The sequence below is a fragment of the Littorina saxatilis genome, linkage group LG2, assembly GCF_037325665.1.
Source record: "Littorina saxatilis isolate snail1 linkage group LG2, US_GU_Lsax_2.0, whole genome shotgun sequence".
NCBI classification, from domain to species: Eukaryota; Metazoa; Mollusca; class Gastropoda; order Littorinimorpha; family Littorinidae; genus Littorina; species Littorina saxatilis.
This window is the reverse complement of record NC_090246.1, coordinates 89299718-89318180: the sequence shown is the minus strand read 5'-3', so window position 1 is coordinate 89318180 and position 18463 is coordinate 89299718. Positions and strand designations below refer to the sequence as shown.

Sequence of the window (18463 nt, the reverse complement as noted above, 5' to 3'; positions counted from 1 at the left end):
CGTGCGTGCGTGCGTGCGTGTGTGTAGAGCGATTCAGACCAAACTACTTGACCGATCTTTATGAAATTTTCCATGAGAGTTCCTGGGATTGATATCCCCGAACATTTTTTCTATTTTTGGATAAATGTCTTTGATGACGTCATATCCGGCTTTTCGTGAAAGTTGAGGCGGCACTGTCACGCTCTCATTTTTCAACCAAATTGGTTGAAATTTTGCTCAAGTAATCTTCGACAAAGCCCGGACTTCGGTATTGCATTTCAGCTTGGTGGCTTAAAAATTAATTAATGACTTTGGTCATTAAAAATCGGAAAATTGTAAAAAAAAAAAAAAATTTTGTAAAACGATCCAAATTTACGTTCATCTTATTTTCCACCATTTTCTGATTCCAAAAACATATAAATATGTTATATTTGGATTAAAAACAAGCTCTGAAAATTAAATATATAAAAATTATTATTAAAATTAAATTGTCCAAATCAATTTAAAAACACTTTCATCTTATTCCTTGTCGGTTCCTGATTCCAAAAACATATAGATATGATATGTTTGGATTAAAACACGCTCAGAAAGTTAAAACGAAGAGAGGTACAGAAAAGCGTGCTATCCTTCTCAGCGCAACTACTACCCCGCTCTTCTTGTCAATTTCACTGTCTTTGCCATGAGCGGTGGACTGACGATGCTACGAGTATACGGTCTTGCTGCGTTGCATTGCGTTCAGTTTCATTCTGTGAGTTCGACAGCTACTTGACTAAATGTTGTATTTTCGCCTTACGCGACTTGTTTTTATTTGCTATGAAATAAGATTACAAAAATATAATCGAATGTGAAGGTGACAAAACAGCTGCTGGAACGTATCAGTGCAATTCAGTGATTCATCCCTGTTGTTCTCATCCAGCATAAAGACGAGATAAAGCTAGTTTTGTTCTGTTTCTGGTTTTACTTTATTGTGCGGGCTTCACACACACACACACACACACACACACACACACACCGTGTGGCAAACACACACAGTCATACGTACGCACATGTACTGACGCGCATGTACACGCACACACAGAGCTGAGAAAAGGACTGACTACTGCATTGTACTGGGACTGACGTGTGCATAAAAAGAGAGAAAAGAAAGAAACAAATTGAAAATTAAGAAAAACTGATGGCTCAGATTGCTCCTTTTTCCTTGATTTTTATCACAATTTCAGTTCCGGGGGGGGGGGGGGGGGCATGCCCCCAGACTCTCCCTTAGGAGGTTCGCACCCCGGCTCAACTAAACGCTTCGCGTCGTCGAACTGTCCCTGAAAGAAATTTGGAACCCCCCCCCCCCCCCCTTAAAAATGATGTGATCCGCGCCTGGCATTGAATCTTTTTAAGTCTTTCAGAGAGTCTTTTATTTCAAGTTGGTGTAAGCCGAGTGTTGGCAAACACATGACTGTGGACTGAACGGTTATCGCCAAACTAACATAAACTGCACAGGTTGCAATCACATCAAATTTGCAGAATCCGTTACAGGTTACTTTTAGGTGTTAGCTTGACTAACTGATCATTTGTGTAACGGTTATTCAGTGTTTCGTTTTTTTTCCCAGTGCTGGCGGTGGGTAACTTGCTTCATATGTCACGTACGCAGGCAGGGGCAGCCCCGTGTGTGCACTGTTACAGATCAAATCAAAGTTAAAAAAAACAAAGGAATAATGTACTCACCGATACAAGAACAAATCAAGAACAAACAAGAAAAATTAGAGATCAAATCAAATCAGTTTTATTAGTTTACGAGGGTTGTGGCACAAGCATTACACTTGAAACGAGCTTCCAGTCCTCGCCCAGAGAGGGACTACTCTAATCACATAATTATACTGACACACGGACATTCACATAAAAAAAATCGGGAAAAAAACTTGAGAAGAAGAAAAAAAAATCATAGGAATATGACTGTACACATAACAGGCCTTATCTGAGTACTGAACGTACAGTGAGAGAGAGAGACTGAGAGAGAGAAAGAGAGAGAGAGACTGAGAGAGACAGAGACAGAGACAGAGAGAGACGTGACAAGACAGACAGACAGACGGAGAGAGAGAGAGAGAGAGAGAGAGAGAGAGAGAGAGACAGAGACAGAGACAGAGACAGAGACAGAGGCCGAGCGGAGAGGGAGAGAGAGCCGGGCCGCTAGAGACTCAAACTCAGACCTTTATTACAAAAGGACAAAGGTTTTAGGCAAAGCCTATTCTTTCAGCCTGTCCTTTATACAACACACAAAGACAGACGCACATAAAAAATATAAATTCAATCATATAAAATACAGAAATACATTGTATGGAATGCAACACAATGTGCATTTAGGGGGAGGGGGGAGACGGAGAGAGAGAGAGAGAGAGAGAGAGAGAGAGAGAGAGAGAGAGAGAGAGAGAGAGAGAGAGAGAGACTCTGAGAGAGAGAGAGAGACTGAGAGAGAGAGAGCATTGATGTGGAGACAGAATAAGTAAGTTTCAAGGCAATACAAGACACAATTTATTTTCCAAAAACCTGTCCTGTTATACATGCACGCGGCGTTCGTTTGCTTACGAGTCCCTTAGCCAGAATGAAACATAGAAACTAAATATAAAACCATCAACAACAACAACAACAACAACAACAACAACAACAACATCAAACAATCAACAACAACAACAACAACAACAACAACAACAACAACATCAAACAACATCAACAACAACAACAACAACAACAACAACAACAACAACAACAACAACAACAACAACAACAACAACAACAACAACAACAACAACAACAACAACAACAACAAATGAAAACTGAAATCGAAAATTTTTGTCAGAGCTTGAACCACGCCCACTTTTGACCCCACCAATATTTTAACAACAACAACAACAACAACAACAACAACAACAACAACAACAACAACAACAACAACAACAACAAATGAAAACTGAAAACGACAATTTTTGTCAGAGCTTGAACCACGCCCACTTTTGACCCCACCAATATTTTGTGGCATTTGTATTATTAGTCACTTCTTACACGTTCTCGAAACGGATTGGTTTTCATTTAGTAAATATTCGCAAATGGTGCTGATGTGTTAACATGGCTGCTGCAAGAGGCATCGAACGTGTCCTTGCTAAATGCGAGGAATGTATTGGTTCAGGGAACTTTTATGAGGCACATCAGATGATCAGGACTTTGTATTTTAGGTGAGAAACATGTTCAATGGGAGTCATTTTTCCCAGCAGTTTTTTTTACTGACTGAGCCCGTTGTGTAGTTGCGACTTTTTTTCGGTCGTGTTGACTGTTTCACTGAGCTGGTTTGTAGACTTGCCTCTAAACTTGTCAAGTTTTAGTGAGGATACTGCTTTGTAGTTTTACCATTATCTTTGCTTTCGGTAATAGGTATATAAAATTCCATCTGAAAATACAAGAGTTAGTAGGCCCAGCGTTAGAATATGAGTATACTAGTTTTGGGTGTAACTACTCACTAACTGTAACTGAAGAGGAAGTTCAGCAACATTCGCATAAAATGCTGCCCTATACGGTATACCACATTCCCTTATTTGGTCGATGTAAATGTTTAGTTTCATGATTAAGTCTATGTGGCAGGTTCACTCGCACATATCACTTTATTTGTTTTTTTATCACACAATTTCAGCGCCTGCTTGTTTAACCTTAGTATATCTTATCGTTGTTTGCTTTTGAACGTTACATACATTTCTGTGTGTGTGTGTACTCCAGGTACAACAGTCAACAAAAGTATGCAGAGGCAATTGATTTGCTTTACCGTGGGGCCTTGACACTTCTAAATCACAACCAGGTAAACAACTACAAAAGTGATCTTAAGCAATGCTATTTTATGGTGAAAGTGAAACATTGCCATGTGCACAAAACCTGACTTCTCGCCAGATTTTCAGATTACATTACAGTGAAAACAAACAGAACAACTAGTAGATAAATATATGTCAATATTTGACAATGGTGCACGTTTTGTTAATTTTATTTGATTCTAATCTAATCCTTATAATTCAGGCTTTAACTTTATGCTGATTTGTTTTTGTGTATACATGTTCTGCAATCTGTGATTGTAAAGACTAAGAGTGTACGCGACTGTTGATTCTCAGTATGGCAGTGGAGCAGACCTGAGCTTGCTCTTGGTTGACACCTTGGAAAAGTCCAGTACTCCAGTAACCCAGGAAACCATTGGTAGGTACCCCTTATAGAACAAGAGGCAAAGCCTTCAAGGCTCGCGTAAGAAATCGACAAACAGTAACACAAACTCAATCACTCCGTCACACATACACACACACAGTAAGCATAGGTGACACGGTGCAAGAGTGCAAGACACTAGATCTAGATCTGTCTGTCTGTAGCCTACTTACGGGGACACGACTGCCAGATGGCCAGATCGACACTGCGCTTTCGACAGCGCTTCCTCGCGCAGACACCGGAAACACGCTGTGCAGATTAACCTGTAGGAAATCTCCTTTGGTATCTTCTTTATCTATTTTTCTGGAGCTACGAAACCGAACAATGTGAAATCGTCTTCTCCGAATTGGCGAACTGAAGCTCGGTGATAACTGTATCTATACCACAATCCTTCACGCGATCTGACCTAACCTTGACCCCTGACCTGGTCTACATACCACACACAACACAAACCAGTGACCTGTTTTTACCCCCCCCCAAACCCCCCACCAGCCGTTTTCTTTGGATATACACTTTAACTACATACGTGCCGACGAAATGTTGATCATTGCTTCAATACTTTGATGCTGTTGCTTGAATAATAACCAGGTAAAATTAGTATTTCGGTGTTCAGTCAAATGTTAAAGTTTCTACCACAGACATACATACATACGCACGCACGCACGCACAGACAGACAAAAGTTAGCATCGCATAGGCTACACTTACGTGAGCCAAAAACTGTATTAACGTTCTGCATTTTTGAGTGGCTTTTTTTTTCCTACTCCTGACACTCCTGATGTAGTTTTCTGCATCCTTTGCTAGCAGATGATATCGGGCCCCCAGGGTCCTTGTCTAATTCTAAGTGTCCTTAGGAATGGGCCCTATTCCTGCTTAGTTTTAACCAAAAAATGTCATACTTGAATTTGTTTGTTCACTTTCAAATCTTTCACATCATTTCGTATTCTTTCATTCTGTTCTGACTGGTTGTTGTATTCTTCTTCTTCTTCTTCTGCGTTCGTGGGCTGAAACTCCCATGTACACTCGTGTTTTTTGCACGAATGGAATTTTACGTGTATGACCGTTTTTTACCCCGCCATTTAGGCAGCCATACGCCGTTTTCGGAAGAAGCATGCTGGGTATTTTCGTGTTTCTATAACCCACCGAACTCTGACATGGATTACAGGATCTTTTTCGTGCGCACTTGGTCTTGTGCTTGCGTGTACACACGGGGGTGTTCGGACACCGAGGAGAGTCTGCACACAAAGTTGACTCTGAGAAATAAATCTCTCGCCGAACGTGGGGACGAACTCACGCTGACAGCGGCCAACTGGATACAAATCCAGCGCGCTACATCCCCGCCCCCCATTGGTTGTTGCATTCAATGAGTATAGATAAATACAAATGAAGTATAGAATAACATTTAATTTTTGTTCACTTTTCCATGCTATGTTAAGACTCCCATCTTTTAAGACCATGTTTTCTCAGACTTTCTGTTCATAACCTCTGTACAAAAAAATTACCCGCATTTTAAGACTCCCCCCTTTTAAGACCTCCCAAAATCTGAGAAAATCAGGTCTTGAAAAGGAGGGAGTCTTAAAATGAGGGTAATTTTTTGTACAGAGGTTATGAACAGAAAGTCTGAGAAAACAAGGTCTTAAAAGAAGGGAGTATTAACAGGGGGTTCCACTGTATCAGTAACAGGGAGTATTAACAGGGGGGGTTCCACTGTATCAGTAACAGGGAGTATTAACAGGGGGTTCCACTGTATCAGTAACAGGGAGTATTAACAGGGGGGTTCCACTGTATCAGTAACAGGGAGTATTAACAGGGGGTTCCACTGTATCAGTAACAGGGAGTATTAACAGGGGGTTCCACTGTATCAGTAACAGGGAGTATTAACAGGGGGGTTCCACTGTATCAGTAACAGGGAGTATTAACAGGGGGTTCCACTGTATCAGTAACAGGGAGTATTAACATGGGGTTCCACTGTATCAGTAACAGGGAGTATTAACAGGGGGGTTCCACTGTATCAGTAACAGGGAGTATTAACAGGGGGTTCCACTGTATCAGTAACAGGGAGTATTAACATGGGGTTCCACTGTATCAGTAACAGGGAGTATTAACAGGGGGGTTTCACTGTATCAGTAACAGGGAGTATTAACAGGGGGGTTCCACTGTATCAGTAACAGGGAGTATTAACAGGGGGTTCCACTGTATCAGTAACAGTTGCGATGCTTTGTGCAGAGAAACTTGCACAGCTGTTTGAGAAGATGGACCCTGACTGTCCGGAGCGTCCAGTTTTCGTCAGCCGAGCCATCAAGTGGACGACCAACATTGACCAGTCACACACCAGGGGGCACCCCAACCTCCACCAGAAACTGGGCGTCATTTTCTGGCAGGGTGAGACATTATGTGTGCAGCTTTAGCCTTTAGAGTTCGTTGTGGGTGCAGGCTTGCAAAATTGTATTGGAACCTACTGTGCGAGGCCCCTCCCATGCAAAGTCATGATATTTTTGGCTGGAAGATTGCAAAACATCTGTGTTAATAGCTATAACAATCCAAGTTTTGAAGCAATCCACTTGGTCATTGCTGAAATACAGCGCTTTTTGTTGTGGTACCCCTCAAAATTGACACAAAAACCTCTCGTATTTGATTGCTCATGCGATTGACATCTGTAGGAATGGCATCACGCAAGATAACTAAATAAAACATTCTGGATAGATAATTGATTTGACTTTCTCTTCTTTTGCAAAAGCTGCCAAGTTGTGCCTATTGTGAAGTTTTGTGGATTTCTTAATTGGTACTTTACGCATTTGTCAAGTTGATTTTGAAGGGTACCCTTATTGGGCAGCGGTAGTGTGACCCCGGTAAAATAAATCTGTGATCCGAACAGTGTGATAGACAGCCAGGGAAATGCCGTTAATGGCATAGAAAGTTTGAATACAATAACACGGAAATGAATGCTTTAGTTCGGGTTCAAAAATGGATGCAATCACAGTTTAGTTTAAGGAATATACGCCTGTTCTTTTTTTCCAGAAAACAACTACCCTGCAGCACGCTACCACTACATTCACTCAGAGGATGGAGAAGGGTGTGCCTCTATGTTGCTGGCGTATCACACCGCGCGAGGCTACCCCTCTGAAGTGGACCTTTTTATCACCCAGGCTGTACTACAGTAAGTGTGTTCTGTTTGTTTGTTTGTTTGTTCATTCATGGGCTGAAACTCCCACGGCTTTTACGTGTATGACCGTTTTTACCCCGCCATTTACTATTTAGGCAGCCATACGCCGCTTTCGGAGGAAGCATGCTGGGTATTTTCGTGTTTCTATAACCCACCGAACTTCTGACATGGATTACAGGATCTTTTTCATGCGCACTTGGTCATGTGCTTGCGTGTACACATGGGGGTGTTTGGACACCGAGGAGAGTCTGCACACAAAGTTGACTCTGAGAAATAAATCTCTCGCCGAACGTGGGGACGAACTCACGCTGACAGCGGCCAACTGGATACAAATCCAGGGCGCTACCGACTGAGCTACATCCCCGCCAGTGTGTTCTGTGTGTAGGTCTGAAAGTATGTTGCTGGGATTTCTTCTCGTCTGCAAATTTGTCGAAATGGTCCTGAAAGTTTGATCATTTTTGACTCACATGCGAAGCAAAAGTGAGTCTATGTACTCACCCGAGTCGTCCGTCCGGCCGTCCGGCCGTCCGGCCGGCCGGCCGTCCGGAAAACTTTAACGTTGGATATTTCTTGGACACTATTCAGTCTATCAGTACCAAATTTGGCAAGATGGTGTATGATGACAAGGCCCCAAAAAACATACATAGCATCTTGACCTTGCTTCAAGGTCAAGGTCGCAGGGGCCATAAATGTTGTCTAAAAAACAGCTATTTTTCACATTTTTCCCATTTTCTCTGAAGTTTTTGAGATTGAATACCTCACCTATATATGATATATAGGGCAAAGTAAGCCCCATCTTTTGATACCAGTTTGGTTTACCTTGCTTCAAGGTCAAGGTCACAGGAGCTCTTCAAAGTTGGATTGTATACATATTTTGAAGTGACCTTGACCCTGAACTATGGAAGATAACTGTTTCAAACTTAAAAATTATGTGGGGCACATGTTATGCTTTCATCATGAGACACATTTGGTCACATATGATCAAGGTCAAGGTCACTTTGACCCTTATGAAATGTGACCAAAATAAGGTAGTGAACCACTAAAAGTGACCATATCTCATGGTAGAAAGAGCCAATAAGCACCATTGTACTTCCTATGTCTTGAATTAAATTACATATTCCTACTCCGAATCACATGTAGCAGTTGACTCAGTCTAAAGTGCTAGGTCTGAAAAGGCTACCCGTCTAAGGGGAGCAACCCCAACTAAAAAAGTGTAAACGTAGCTATGGTAATGACGACGCACCCAGGGAGTTACCTCCCCTCCTGCGTACTACGTCACTACTGCTACTGACCACGTGACCCCTATCATTCGACACTTCAGCTTTCTAGGGAGCAGGTCGTGAATTTTTTGGCTCTAGTGGAAGTTCGCTGTTTGGTGTTTGCTTAGACACCCACCGGCACCCACACCCGTCTCTTCACCCGCTGCACTGGTAGTTGGTGAGCTCGTTCCTTTACTTGTATCGAACGTAATTTTCAGTTGCTACTTGAAATTTTCGGCCACGTGTTGGTCACGTATTTTGTGGTAGCCATTTTGGATTTTTGTGTCTCCATTTTGTTGTCAGCATGTCTGACGGAGACAAAAAGCGCGAGCGCGGCAAGGCTGATGTGAAAGGGAAAATTAAACCCAAGTCTTCCACTTCTGTCCCTAAGCCTATTTTGGTTGTTGTTTCTGACGCGGCTAACAATGCTGTTATGACGGTCCCTATTTCTGCCCCGAATGACCAGCCGGTTGTGGGGCAGTCTAATCAACCTACGCGTACCGTTGTTTCTCGCTCGTCTTCTCTGCCGCTTGCAGATTCGACGTCGCTGGTTTCATCGTTGCTTTCTTCGCTGGTTCCCGAGCTTCGCACGTTGGTGAGAGAGGAGATGGTGCGTTCTCAGCCTTCGACTTCCGTTGTCCCGTCGATGGCTTCCTTTCCGCTTCCGGCTGTGACGCTGTCCTTGACCGAGGCGGTTGCTTCTGTGCCTTCTACCGCTGTGGTTGGCGACGCAAGTAAGTTGGGCTGGTCCGTAGGTCCTCGTGAGGCCGCTGGACGCTCCCTGCTGGGAAGCAGCCCTTTTCGGCGGGTTCACGACCCGCAAACCCCTGTTCGTTCTCACTTTGGCTTCACGGAAGACCATCGTGTCGATGAGCAATGGCGGCATTTGGTTCAGGCTTCGACGCTTCCGGCACTCGCCGGAAGCGTAGGTCCTCCGACGTACGCACCCGCTGGGGTCGTTTCCGGAGTCGACCAGCCGGTTCCGTCTGCTGCGCTTCCGGCACTCGCCGGAAGCATAGGTCCCCCGATGTACGCACCCGCTGGGGTCGTTTCCGGGGTTGACCGGACGTGGCCCTCTGGGCATTCGGCCTTCCGGCCGCCGTCCACAGTGTCTGCGCTTCCGCTTTTCGCGGTCGCGTCTGATACTTTTCCGGCTCAGACCGGATCTGCTGCTTCTTCCGCTTCCGCTTCCTCTCAGGTGGCGGTCGCGGGGGGGCATCACCAGCCCTTTGGGCAGGTGTCTCAGCCCTGGCCGGGGCAGTCAGCGCTTCCGTCTTCGGTTGTTGCTTCGACTGCGGTTCCGGTTCCGGCGGCTGCGGGCATGCCGTCCTCTTACTCTTTCCCTAGTCAGGGCATGAGTTCGGATGGTATTGGAGTGGACGGGTTTCCGGTTTCCGGTTACGGTGTTCACCGCCCTTCTACCAGCAACGTGGACTTCGGTCCTTCGCCGGATGTTTCGGATATTCAGTCCGTCGCCAGCGAGGCTGCACGTGTTGGTTATCCGGAGAGACTCAAAGTGGCTCTTGAGGCCGCTGCTGAGGTCACTTCGAGATATTTCGCGGAAGGGGCTTCGGTCTCTTCGGCTGCCGCTTCGACGGCACCGTCCGCGATGGCCGATTTTCGCTCTGGGAAGGAGGATGACTCATACTTCCGGTTTTTGGAGTCTCCATCCATAGCTTTTCAGCTTTCTCAGGTTTTGGCCAAGCCATCTCCTTCCGGAAGCGGAATTCCTTCACTTCCGGTTCCGCTGCTCGTGCCTCACGGCTCAGTTCCGGAGCTGGCTCAGCAGTGGATGGCTTCGCCTTCTCAGGCTTCTGCATTCGCTCTGTCGTCTCACAGGCGGTTGGTCTTGCAGAAGTCTCCTAGGAACTTGTTGGATGCGTTCGCTCTCCCGCGTTCATCTTTGACAGTTCCTCCGGAGATGCTGGCCTTGTTGGCCAAGCCTATCAAGAAGGATGACGGCGTGCTCTTCTCTGAGAACACTCTGATTGCTTCTGAAGAGGCAGGGCGTCAGCAGCTGGAGCTTGCCTCCATTGCTGAGACTCTCATTCGGGCCCTCTCTCGTGCCCTCACTGATCCGTTCTCTCTCAGCGAGGATCAGGATGCGGATGACGTCTCCACTTTGTTGGCCGCTCTTGCGAGGGTCAATGAAGAACAGATGAGACTTTCCGCTGTGCACTATGCGCACTCTGTTATGTGTCGTCGGGATCTCTTCCTGTCACACTCTCAGTTTTCGGATCAGGCGACCAAGGACACTTTGCGTGCCTCACCGGTCTTGGAGGGTTCCCTCTTTGGGCATCTCGTTTTTGATGCCCGAAGACAGGAAATTCAGGCTAACAGGGACCAGCAGTTCTCTGACTTTTCCCTGCACAGCCTTAAGCAGTCCAAGCAGTCTCAGCCTTCTCAGCCTAAGCAGGCTAAGGTTGCTGGCCCTCCCAAACCGGCAGACAAGGGTCGTGGACGTTCCTCTTCTCGGGGCTCGAGAAGACGACCGTCTTCCGGCAGGGGGAGAGGCGGCTCTGGAAGCAAGCCTCACCCCCAATGAAGTGCTCCCGATCTCCCCCCCACCCCGCCCTCCACTCTGGTGATGGCGGGGGGCCCTTCCCGGGCACTTTCCCATTGGCTCGTGTCCATACAGAGTCAATGGATCGTGGGGGTCGTGAGGTCGGGCTTCCGTCTTCTCTGGAAAGATGGCAAGGCTCCTCTGGTCAGGCGTCCGCCGGCGTTCAGGCCTCCCTCCTCGCAGGAAGCCATTTCCGTCCTTCGGTCGGAAATAGACTCCCTGGTGCAGAAGGGCGCAGTGGAGAAAGTCCTCGACCACAGCTCCCCTGGGTTTTACGGACGGCTTTTCGCCGTCCCCAAAGCCTCAGGGGCATGGCGTCCTGTCTTGGACCTGTCGTTCCTCAATACCTTTTTGAGGGAGATAAGGTTCAAGATGGAGACGCCAGCGTCGGTCAGGGACTCTCTCCGCCCGGGAGATTGGGCGACTTCCATCGACCTGACGGATGCATACTTCCATATTCTTATGCATCCAGCCGACCGGAAATGGCTTCGTTTCCGGTGGGCAAGTCAGGTTTACCAGTTTCGCGCCCTTCCTTTCGGCCTGTCTCTCGCCCCTTGGGTCTTCACCATGGTCGTGAGACAGGTCTGCGCGCTGGTGAGGTCGCGGGGTGTCCGGCTACGTGCCTACCTGGACGATTGGCTCATCCTGAGTCAGAGTCAGGCGGGGTGCGAGCAGGATACCCAATCGGTTCTTCGGGAGGCCAACTTGTTTGGCTTCTCGATCAACCGATCAAAGTCGGAGCTGACGCCGTGTCAGACGTTCACCTACTTGGGAATGTCTTTCGACACGGCGGCTTGGACTGTTCAGCCCTCTCAGAAGAGGGTGGACAAGCTCCAGGCGTGCATACGCTCCACTTTGCCTCTCCCGAGGGCCTCCCTGCGGACTTTGGCCTCCATCTTAGGGCAGATGGAGTCCATGGCTCTCCTGGTCCCCTTGGGGAGGGTCCACAAACGTCCCTTTCAGCTGGCGCTGAAGCCGTTCGTGGACTCTCCCACGGTGGATTGGAATGCCCTCATCCCTCTCCGGGGATGGTTCCAATCCGCTACCCTTCCGTGGCTGGACACGGAGTGGGTGTGCAGGGGCGTGCCGATAGCCCTTCCTGCCCCAGACTTGGACCTGTTCACGGACGCGTCCTTGGTGGGGTGGGGGGCTCACACAGACCAGCTGACTGCGTCAGGTCTGTGGTCGGCAGATCAGAGGATGCAGCACATCAACTTGCTGGAGCTAGAAGCCGTGGCTCTAGCTCTGGACAAGTTCCGGCCCTCCCTTCAGGCCAAGCATGTTCGTCTGTTTACAGACAACACGACAGTGGCAGCTTACATCAACAAGCAGGGAGGGTCGCGGTCTCCGTCGCTTTCGGCCAGGGCCTGCGAGATCCTGATTTGGTGTTCAGAGCATCAAATCAGGCTTTCGGCCAGGTACCTGCCCGGAAGCTTGAACACTCTGGCGGACGCGCTCAGCCGCTCCGACAGAGTGCTTCAAACAGAGTGGACCATCACTCACGGAGCGCTGGATCGTCTCTGGTCTCTTGTGCAGAAACCTCAGGTGGACCTTTTTGCCACCAGGTTCTCGAAGAGACTACCAGTGTTCGTCTCACCATTCCCGGATCCCGAGACGTGGGAGACGAACGCGATGGACATTTCCTGGTCAGGCCTGGAGGCTTACGCGTTCCCGCCATTCCAGTTGCTCACGCGAGTTCTCAGGAAGGCGGAGCAGGAGGGCCCGTCCCTCCTGCTGATCGCTCCTCTTTGGCCGTCTCAGCCCTGGTTCCCGGACCTGCTGAGACTCGCCCAGGGCCCTCCCATTCCTCTCGCTCTCACGCGAGGAGAACTGGTACAGCCTCACACCGGCAGCCTCCACGCAGAGCCTCAGATGCTGAATCTTCACGCGTGGAGGTTGTGCGGTCTTCTCTGAGGCGCAAAGGGGCATCAGATCTGACCATGGACCTGGTAGGACGCTCGCACAGAGCATCTACCTCGTCCGTTTATGAGTCACATTGGAGGGCCTGGGTTACCTGGTGTCACGAGCATCGGCTGGATGCTACGGCGCCCCGCACGATGCACGTGGCGAACCATCTTGCTTTCATGTCCTCTCAGGGAGCTTCCGCTGCCTCGTTGAAAGTAAGAAGATCGGCCATCTCGGCGACCCTACGCCAGATAGGTCGCTCTATAGATGTTAGTGGCGTGATCGCTGGAGTCATCAAGGGCGCTTCCCTTTCTGACGTCAAGTCTCGTACGCCCGTTCCTAAGTGGGATCTCTTATTGGTCATGGAGTTTCTGCGTTCAGCGGATTTTGAACCTCTCAGAGATGCCAGTTTTGCGAATCTTACACGCAAGTCCCTTTTCCTTTTGCTGCTAGCATCGGCACGAAGGGGCAGTGAGATCCACGCTCTTTCCGGTAATTCGGACGACATTTCCTTTGAATCAGATGGGTCCGTTACCTTGCGGTTTCGACCTGAGTTTCTTGCGAAAAACCAGGCTCCCGAGCGAGCTTCTCCTTTGGTTCATGTCAGGCCGTTGTCCACTATTCTGGCTCCGAATGACCCAGACTTAGTAAATTGCCCTGTTTGAGCCCTTCACATCTACCTTGCCCGTGCTCAGTCTCTTAGATCCGCAGCTCAAAAGCTTTTGTTTATTTCTCTCAATACGGAGAGACATAAGGATATTACTAAGACGACTCTGGCCCGGTGGGTGTCGGCCTCTCATTAAGCATGCTTACGAGTGGAGCCGCCGCAATGAAGGGGGGACACAGCCTGTCCTTCCTCTGGAATCAGCTCGGGCTCACGAGACGCGAGCTTGGGCTTCCTCCTTGGCCGTGTTACGATCAAGAAGACTGGAGGAGGTGCTACACACCGCATACTGGCGTTCCGAGGATGTCTTCATGAATTTTTTACCTGCGTGACATCTCGGCTCTTCGCCAGGATGGATCTAGAGCTTTGCCTGCCATGGTGGCAGGGGGTCAGCTCTTGACAAGGATTTGAGAGTGAGTTTGAACTTTTTCTTGCCCACCGCCTTGTTGTTTCAATCTGCTACATGTGATTCGGAGTAGGAATATGTAATTTAATCGAAAATTTTATTGTAAATTTTCATTTAATAAATATACCTACCCGAATCACATATCGTAGTCCCTCCCACCTACCCCGCTTATGATTTGGAGATTTTATTCTTCGAGTCGAATGATAGGGGTCACGTGGTCAGTAGCAGTAGTGACGTAGTACGCAGGAGGGGAGGTAACTCCCTGGGTGCGTCGTCATTACCATAGCTACGTTTACACTTTTTTAGTTGGGGTTGCTCCCCTTAGACGGGTAGCCTTTTCAGACCTAGCACTTTAGACTGAGTCAACTGCTACATGTGATTCGGGTAGGTATATTTATTAAATGAAAATTTACAATAAAATTTTCGATTAACAGCTTTGTGTTGCATGACCTTGGATGACCTTGACCTTGGGTCAAGGTCACATGTATTTTGGTAGGAAAAATGTGTAAAGCAGTTCTTAGTGTTTGATGTCATTGCTAGGTTTAGTTATTTGACCTTGACTCTGAAGGTCAAGGTCATGTAATGGTCAAGGTCAAGCATGTGAGTCGTATGGGCTTTGCCCTTCTTGTTGAAACTATAAGGCAGTCATTGGCATCCACTTTTCCTTGTTGAAATATGCTTGTTACTGTTGTGGCTCCAAGTAACTTTCAGTGTTGTCATAGTGTGGCTTGTATGTTTGTCATATCTAGATCATCATTTGACATGTCATAGTTTATTTGTGATAGATATTATACTAGTAGTTACAGGGATGCTAATTTACTGGTTAACTTCTTTCTGGTTTGAAAAAAAGTTCAAACATTGATTTTCGGGTTTAACTCTCAGGTTCAAAACTTTAACTCATTGTCTCTCAGTCTCAGGTGCGGATATATCCGTACCCACTCATATGGCTCTATCTGACCAGGTCTGGATATATCCGCTCAGACTGTTAGCTTCAGTCGCTTCCTGTAACGTCCATCTAACGCCTGCATTTCAGCGTGTTGATACACAGTTACCACACAGTTACTACAATTCTGAGTGACCTGCTGCAGCACAGCTGGTCTCGGCTAAAAAAAAACTTGGTCAATATAAGTGGGGTAGAAAGTATTAAACTATGTTCAGGTTTAGGGTTCCTAAGGTTTTCAGTTGCAGGTTTCAACATAACGTAGCCCAAGCTCCCCTGTAATTGGCAAGTATAACACTTTAAATGAAAGACATTTTTATTTGTCTGAAAATGTGCATTACAGTAGTATGATGACGCAGCGATATCTAAGTACTGGCCAATACAGTGGGACCCCCCTTTTAATTTAAGACCTCCACAAATCTGAGAAAATCAGGTCTTAAAAAGGAGGGAGTCTTAAAATGGGGGTACATTTACAGAGGTTATGAACACAAAATCTGATAAATCAAGGCCTTAAAATTGGGGAGTCTTAATTTGTGGGGCCTTAAAAGGGAGGTTCCACAGTAAGATAAACTATTTGTTCTTCTTCCAAGGTACCTGTGCCTTAAGAACAAGACCACAGCCTCCAGTTGTTTCAAGGCATACACAACCAAACACCCGGCCATCAAGGCAGGGCCACCCTACGTTCTACCTCTTCTCAACTTTATATGGTTTCTGCTAGTAGCGGTAGAGAGGTGAGTCTGTAAACTCAAATCTCTGCTGGCTAAGAGCAGTGTTTGTGAGCTACTGATGTATTTATAATAATAATAATGACAGCTGATATAGCGGGAACCACAGTAATCTATGCTCTCCGCACTTTATTTGCTTAGGTTTTCTTCCTGTGAACGTTTTTGGGGTTATTGCTTCAAATACACCCCGCCCAGACTATGCTATGCTCGGAAATGTACTGAAGCTAGTAACATCGATATCAGTTATCTGGAAATATTAGATGAGGATATCAAAATCAACATTTGTTACAAATCAAAAAACAAGAAAGGTAAGTTGTTGGAACGTTTGTTATTAACAAAACTATACGTTTCAGTCACAAAATATATCGACCCTACGGTCGTTTTAAGTACACAGACAAACAATAAGTAACAAGAACTTAGCTTGATGGAATGTACGGCCGCTTGTTGGGAAAGTCACAAGTGAATCATTTGTTAAGTTGACATTTTAACAACACTTCTAAAGTACTGATTTGATATAGTACTTGTGGTGGGTTTAATTTGAATGGCTTTACTCCATACGCAGGAAAGTAAACTCAACTTCAAATTTGCTTTGTGAGAGATGTTAAGAATTTGTTTGCAATTTCTTGTTACAGTGGGAAAATTGCCGTCTTTACAATACTGTGTGAAAAATACCAGATTTCCCTGGAGCGAGATCCTGCATATAAAGAGGTGGGCATTTTTCTCTTTTCATAGTGGTGTGTCATCCTGACCTCAGGTCAAAATGAGTTCGGCTCATTCTCTCCCAGACAGGATGCCTCGAGTTTCCTTGCAGGCAACCGATTTTTTTTTTACATATTTAGAGCTTTTTGTAATGTATTATTGATATAAGCAGATTCGCGATCGTTGATAATGATTTTTCATGGTGTTTTGTAATTTTTAAATTACAAAGGAATTGATATGTAAGACAGTTTCAAGCGAGCTATTTTTCGCGGCTGTATTTACTGTGCAAACAACTCTAAATATGGCAAAAGTGTCACGTAATAATCAACCGTTTGGTTTCGGCGCTCACTGGAGCAGACGATTTTTTCTGTAACCGGTTGACAGTGATGAAACCATATATTATGATCTCCTTCCGGCAGCAGTCCCAACATTTCGACTTGTTTTGACCTTAGAATGATGTCTTTATCATAACTGTGAAGAACAGAACAGAGATCACTGTCGAAGTCGGCCAATCTGCTATCATTTTCGTCTCGCGAATTTAGATCAGTGCTTGCGAAAAACATATGGGAGATAACTCTGTATTTTTGTTATGATAGATTCGCGTAGGACTGTATCAATCAATCAATATGAAGCTTATATAGCGCGTATTCCGTGGGTACAGTTCTAAGCGCTTGTCGAAGAGTTGTCAACACAGGACTAACAAAGAAACTAACATCTACAGACGGACACGAACCCTATCACACACTAGCAAACCCTGATAAACATACAACAAACAACTGTTTAAACAACAATGTACACATCAATAGCTAGGTCCAAACAAAATAATATTAAGCACAAAGAAAACACCTCTCGCAGAGCACAGCACAAGAATGTCTTTTGGGGCACAACACATCACGTCGAACATGAAAGTCGCAGCCAGCTACGGGAAGAACTGAGTCTTCAACCTACTCTTGAACGCGTCAAGAGAGGGGCTCTGGCGAAGCTCAAGCGGCAGGGAGTTCCAGACGGAGGGGCCCGCGGAGGGAAATGCACGCTGACCAGCAGATGCAAGTTTCGAGCGAGGGATGTGAAGGCGGAGTAGCGTCTGGTCAGATAGATAACTGGCGATAGCCGTTGAGCGATGACTGATCAGAATGAGTGGTGTGTGTGTGAGAGTGTATGTGGTTGGGGGGAGGGGGGGGGGGGATATGTCATATGAATCTAGTACTTACTTACTGATCTTCTTAATTTTCAAAGTTGATGAGGTTATCTCAACTTTTGACTTTGAATTTTATTTTAATATTCCTGTTGATTACTGAGTGAAATGCATATATCTGTGTCCAAATAACTCTGCAGAAATTTCACTGAATTTCAAATGTTTGTTTTTCAGTACTTAGATAAGATTGGTCAGTTGTTCTTTGGCCTGCCGCCACCACAGCCAACAAACCAAGGCTTCTTTGGTGAGTGTTGGATATTTTTTTTTGTTTTTTGCCAAGCACATCATTGTGGGGCTTTTAATCAATAACATGCATCCGTCTACAATTTATCATCATTCATCCATCAACATTTATAATAGATATGTTTGGCAAGTATACACAGTGTTGGATATTTTATTATCTTAGGTCATCATCCGGGATTGTGTATGTCTATGGTTTGTGTGTGTGTTATTTATTGCACATAAAGAGCGACCTTGAAATACATTATTAGATACTGATGTTGCTTAATTTGGTTTAGTAGGCCAATTATGTAATTAGAATTGCGTTTCCTCTGACAAACATTGGAGGGGCCAATCAGAAGTGAAGGGGTGACACATCTATTCTTGTATAATGTGTATTCAGTCAGGCAATCTTGGTATGGTGTGTCATTATCTAACGTCATTATTTAACGTCAGTGAAAAGGTTCTTATATTTGATCATTGTTAAACAGAGAAGGGGAAAGCTCTTGTCATCACATGCATGTGTT

General features: G+C 46.0%; 1 protein-coding gene across 2 annotated transcripts in view; it reads left to right on the top strand.

The window, feature by feature from the left end:
- The first annotated feature begins 3046 nt into the window (after positions 1–3046).
- Positions 3047–18463, top strand: part of LOC138960088 (Golgi to ER traffic protein 4 homolog) — a 19546-nt gene continuing 4129 nt past the window's right edge. Inside the window, exons 1-8 of one of the 2 annotated variants that reach the window (XM_070331823.1) lie at positions 3047–3197; positions 3733–3811; positions 4116–4197; positions 6425–6580; positions 7217–7355; positions 15689–15829; positions 16456–16531; positions 17892–17961. In XM_070331823.1, coding sequence (XP_070187924.1) covers positions 3091–3197; positions 3733–3811; positions 4116–4197; positions 6425–6580; positions 7217–7355; positions 15689–15829; positions 16456–16531; positions 17892–17961 — 850 coding nt within the window. In that variant the 5' untranslated portion in view covers positions 3047–3090. Of the gene's footprint in view, positions 3198–3732; positions 3812–4115; positions 4198–6424; positions 6581–7216; positions 7356–15688; positions 15830–16455; positions 16532–17377; positions 17702–17891; positions 17962–18463 lie in introns of those variants that run through there. The other variant, XM_070331824.1, reaches the window with a different exon arrangement.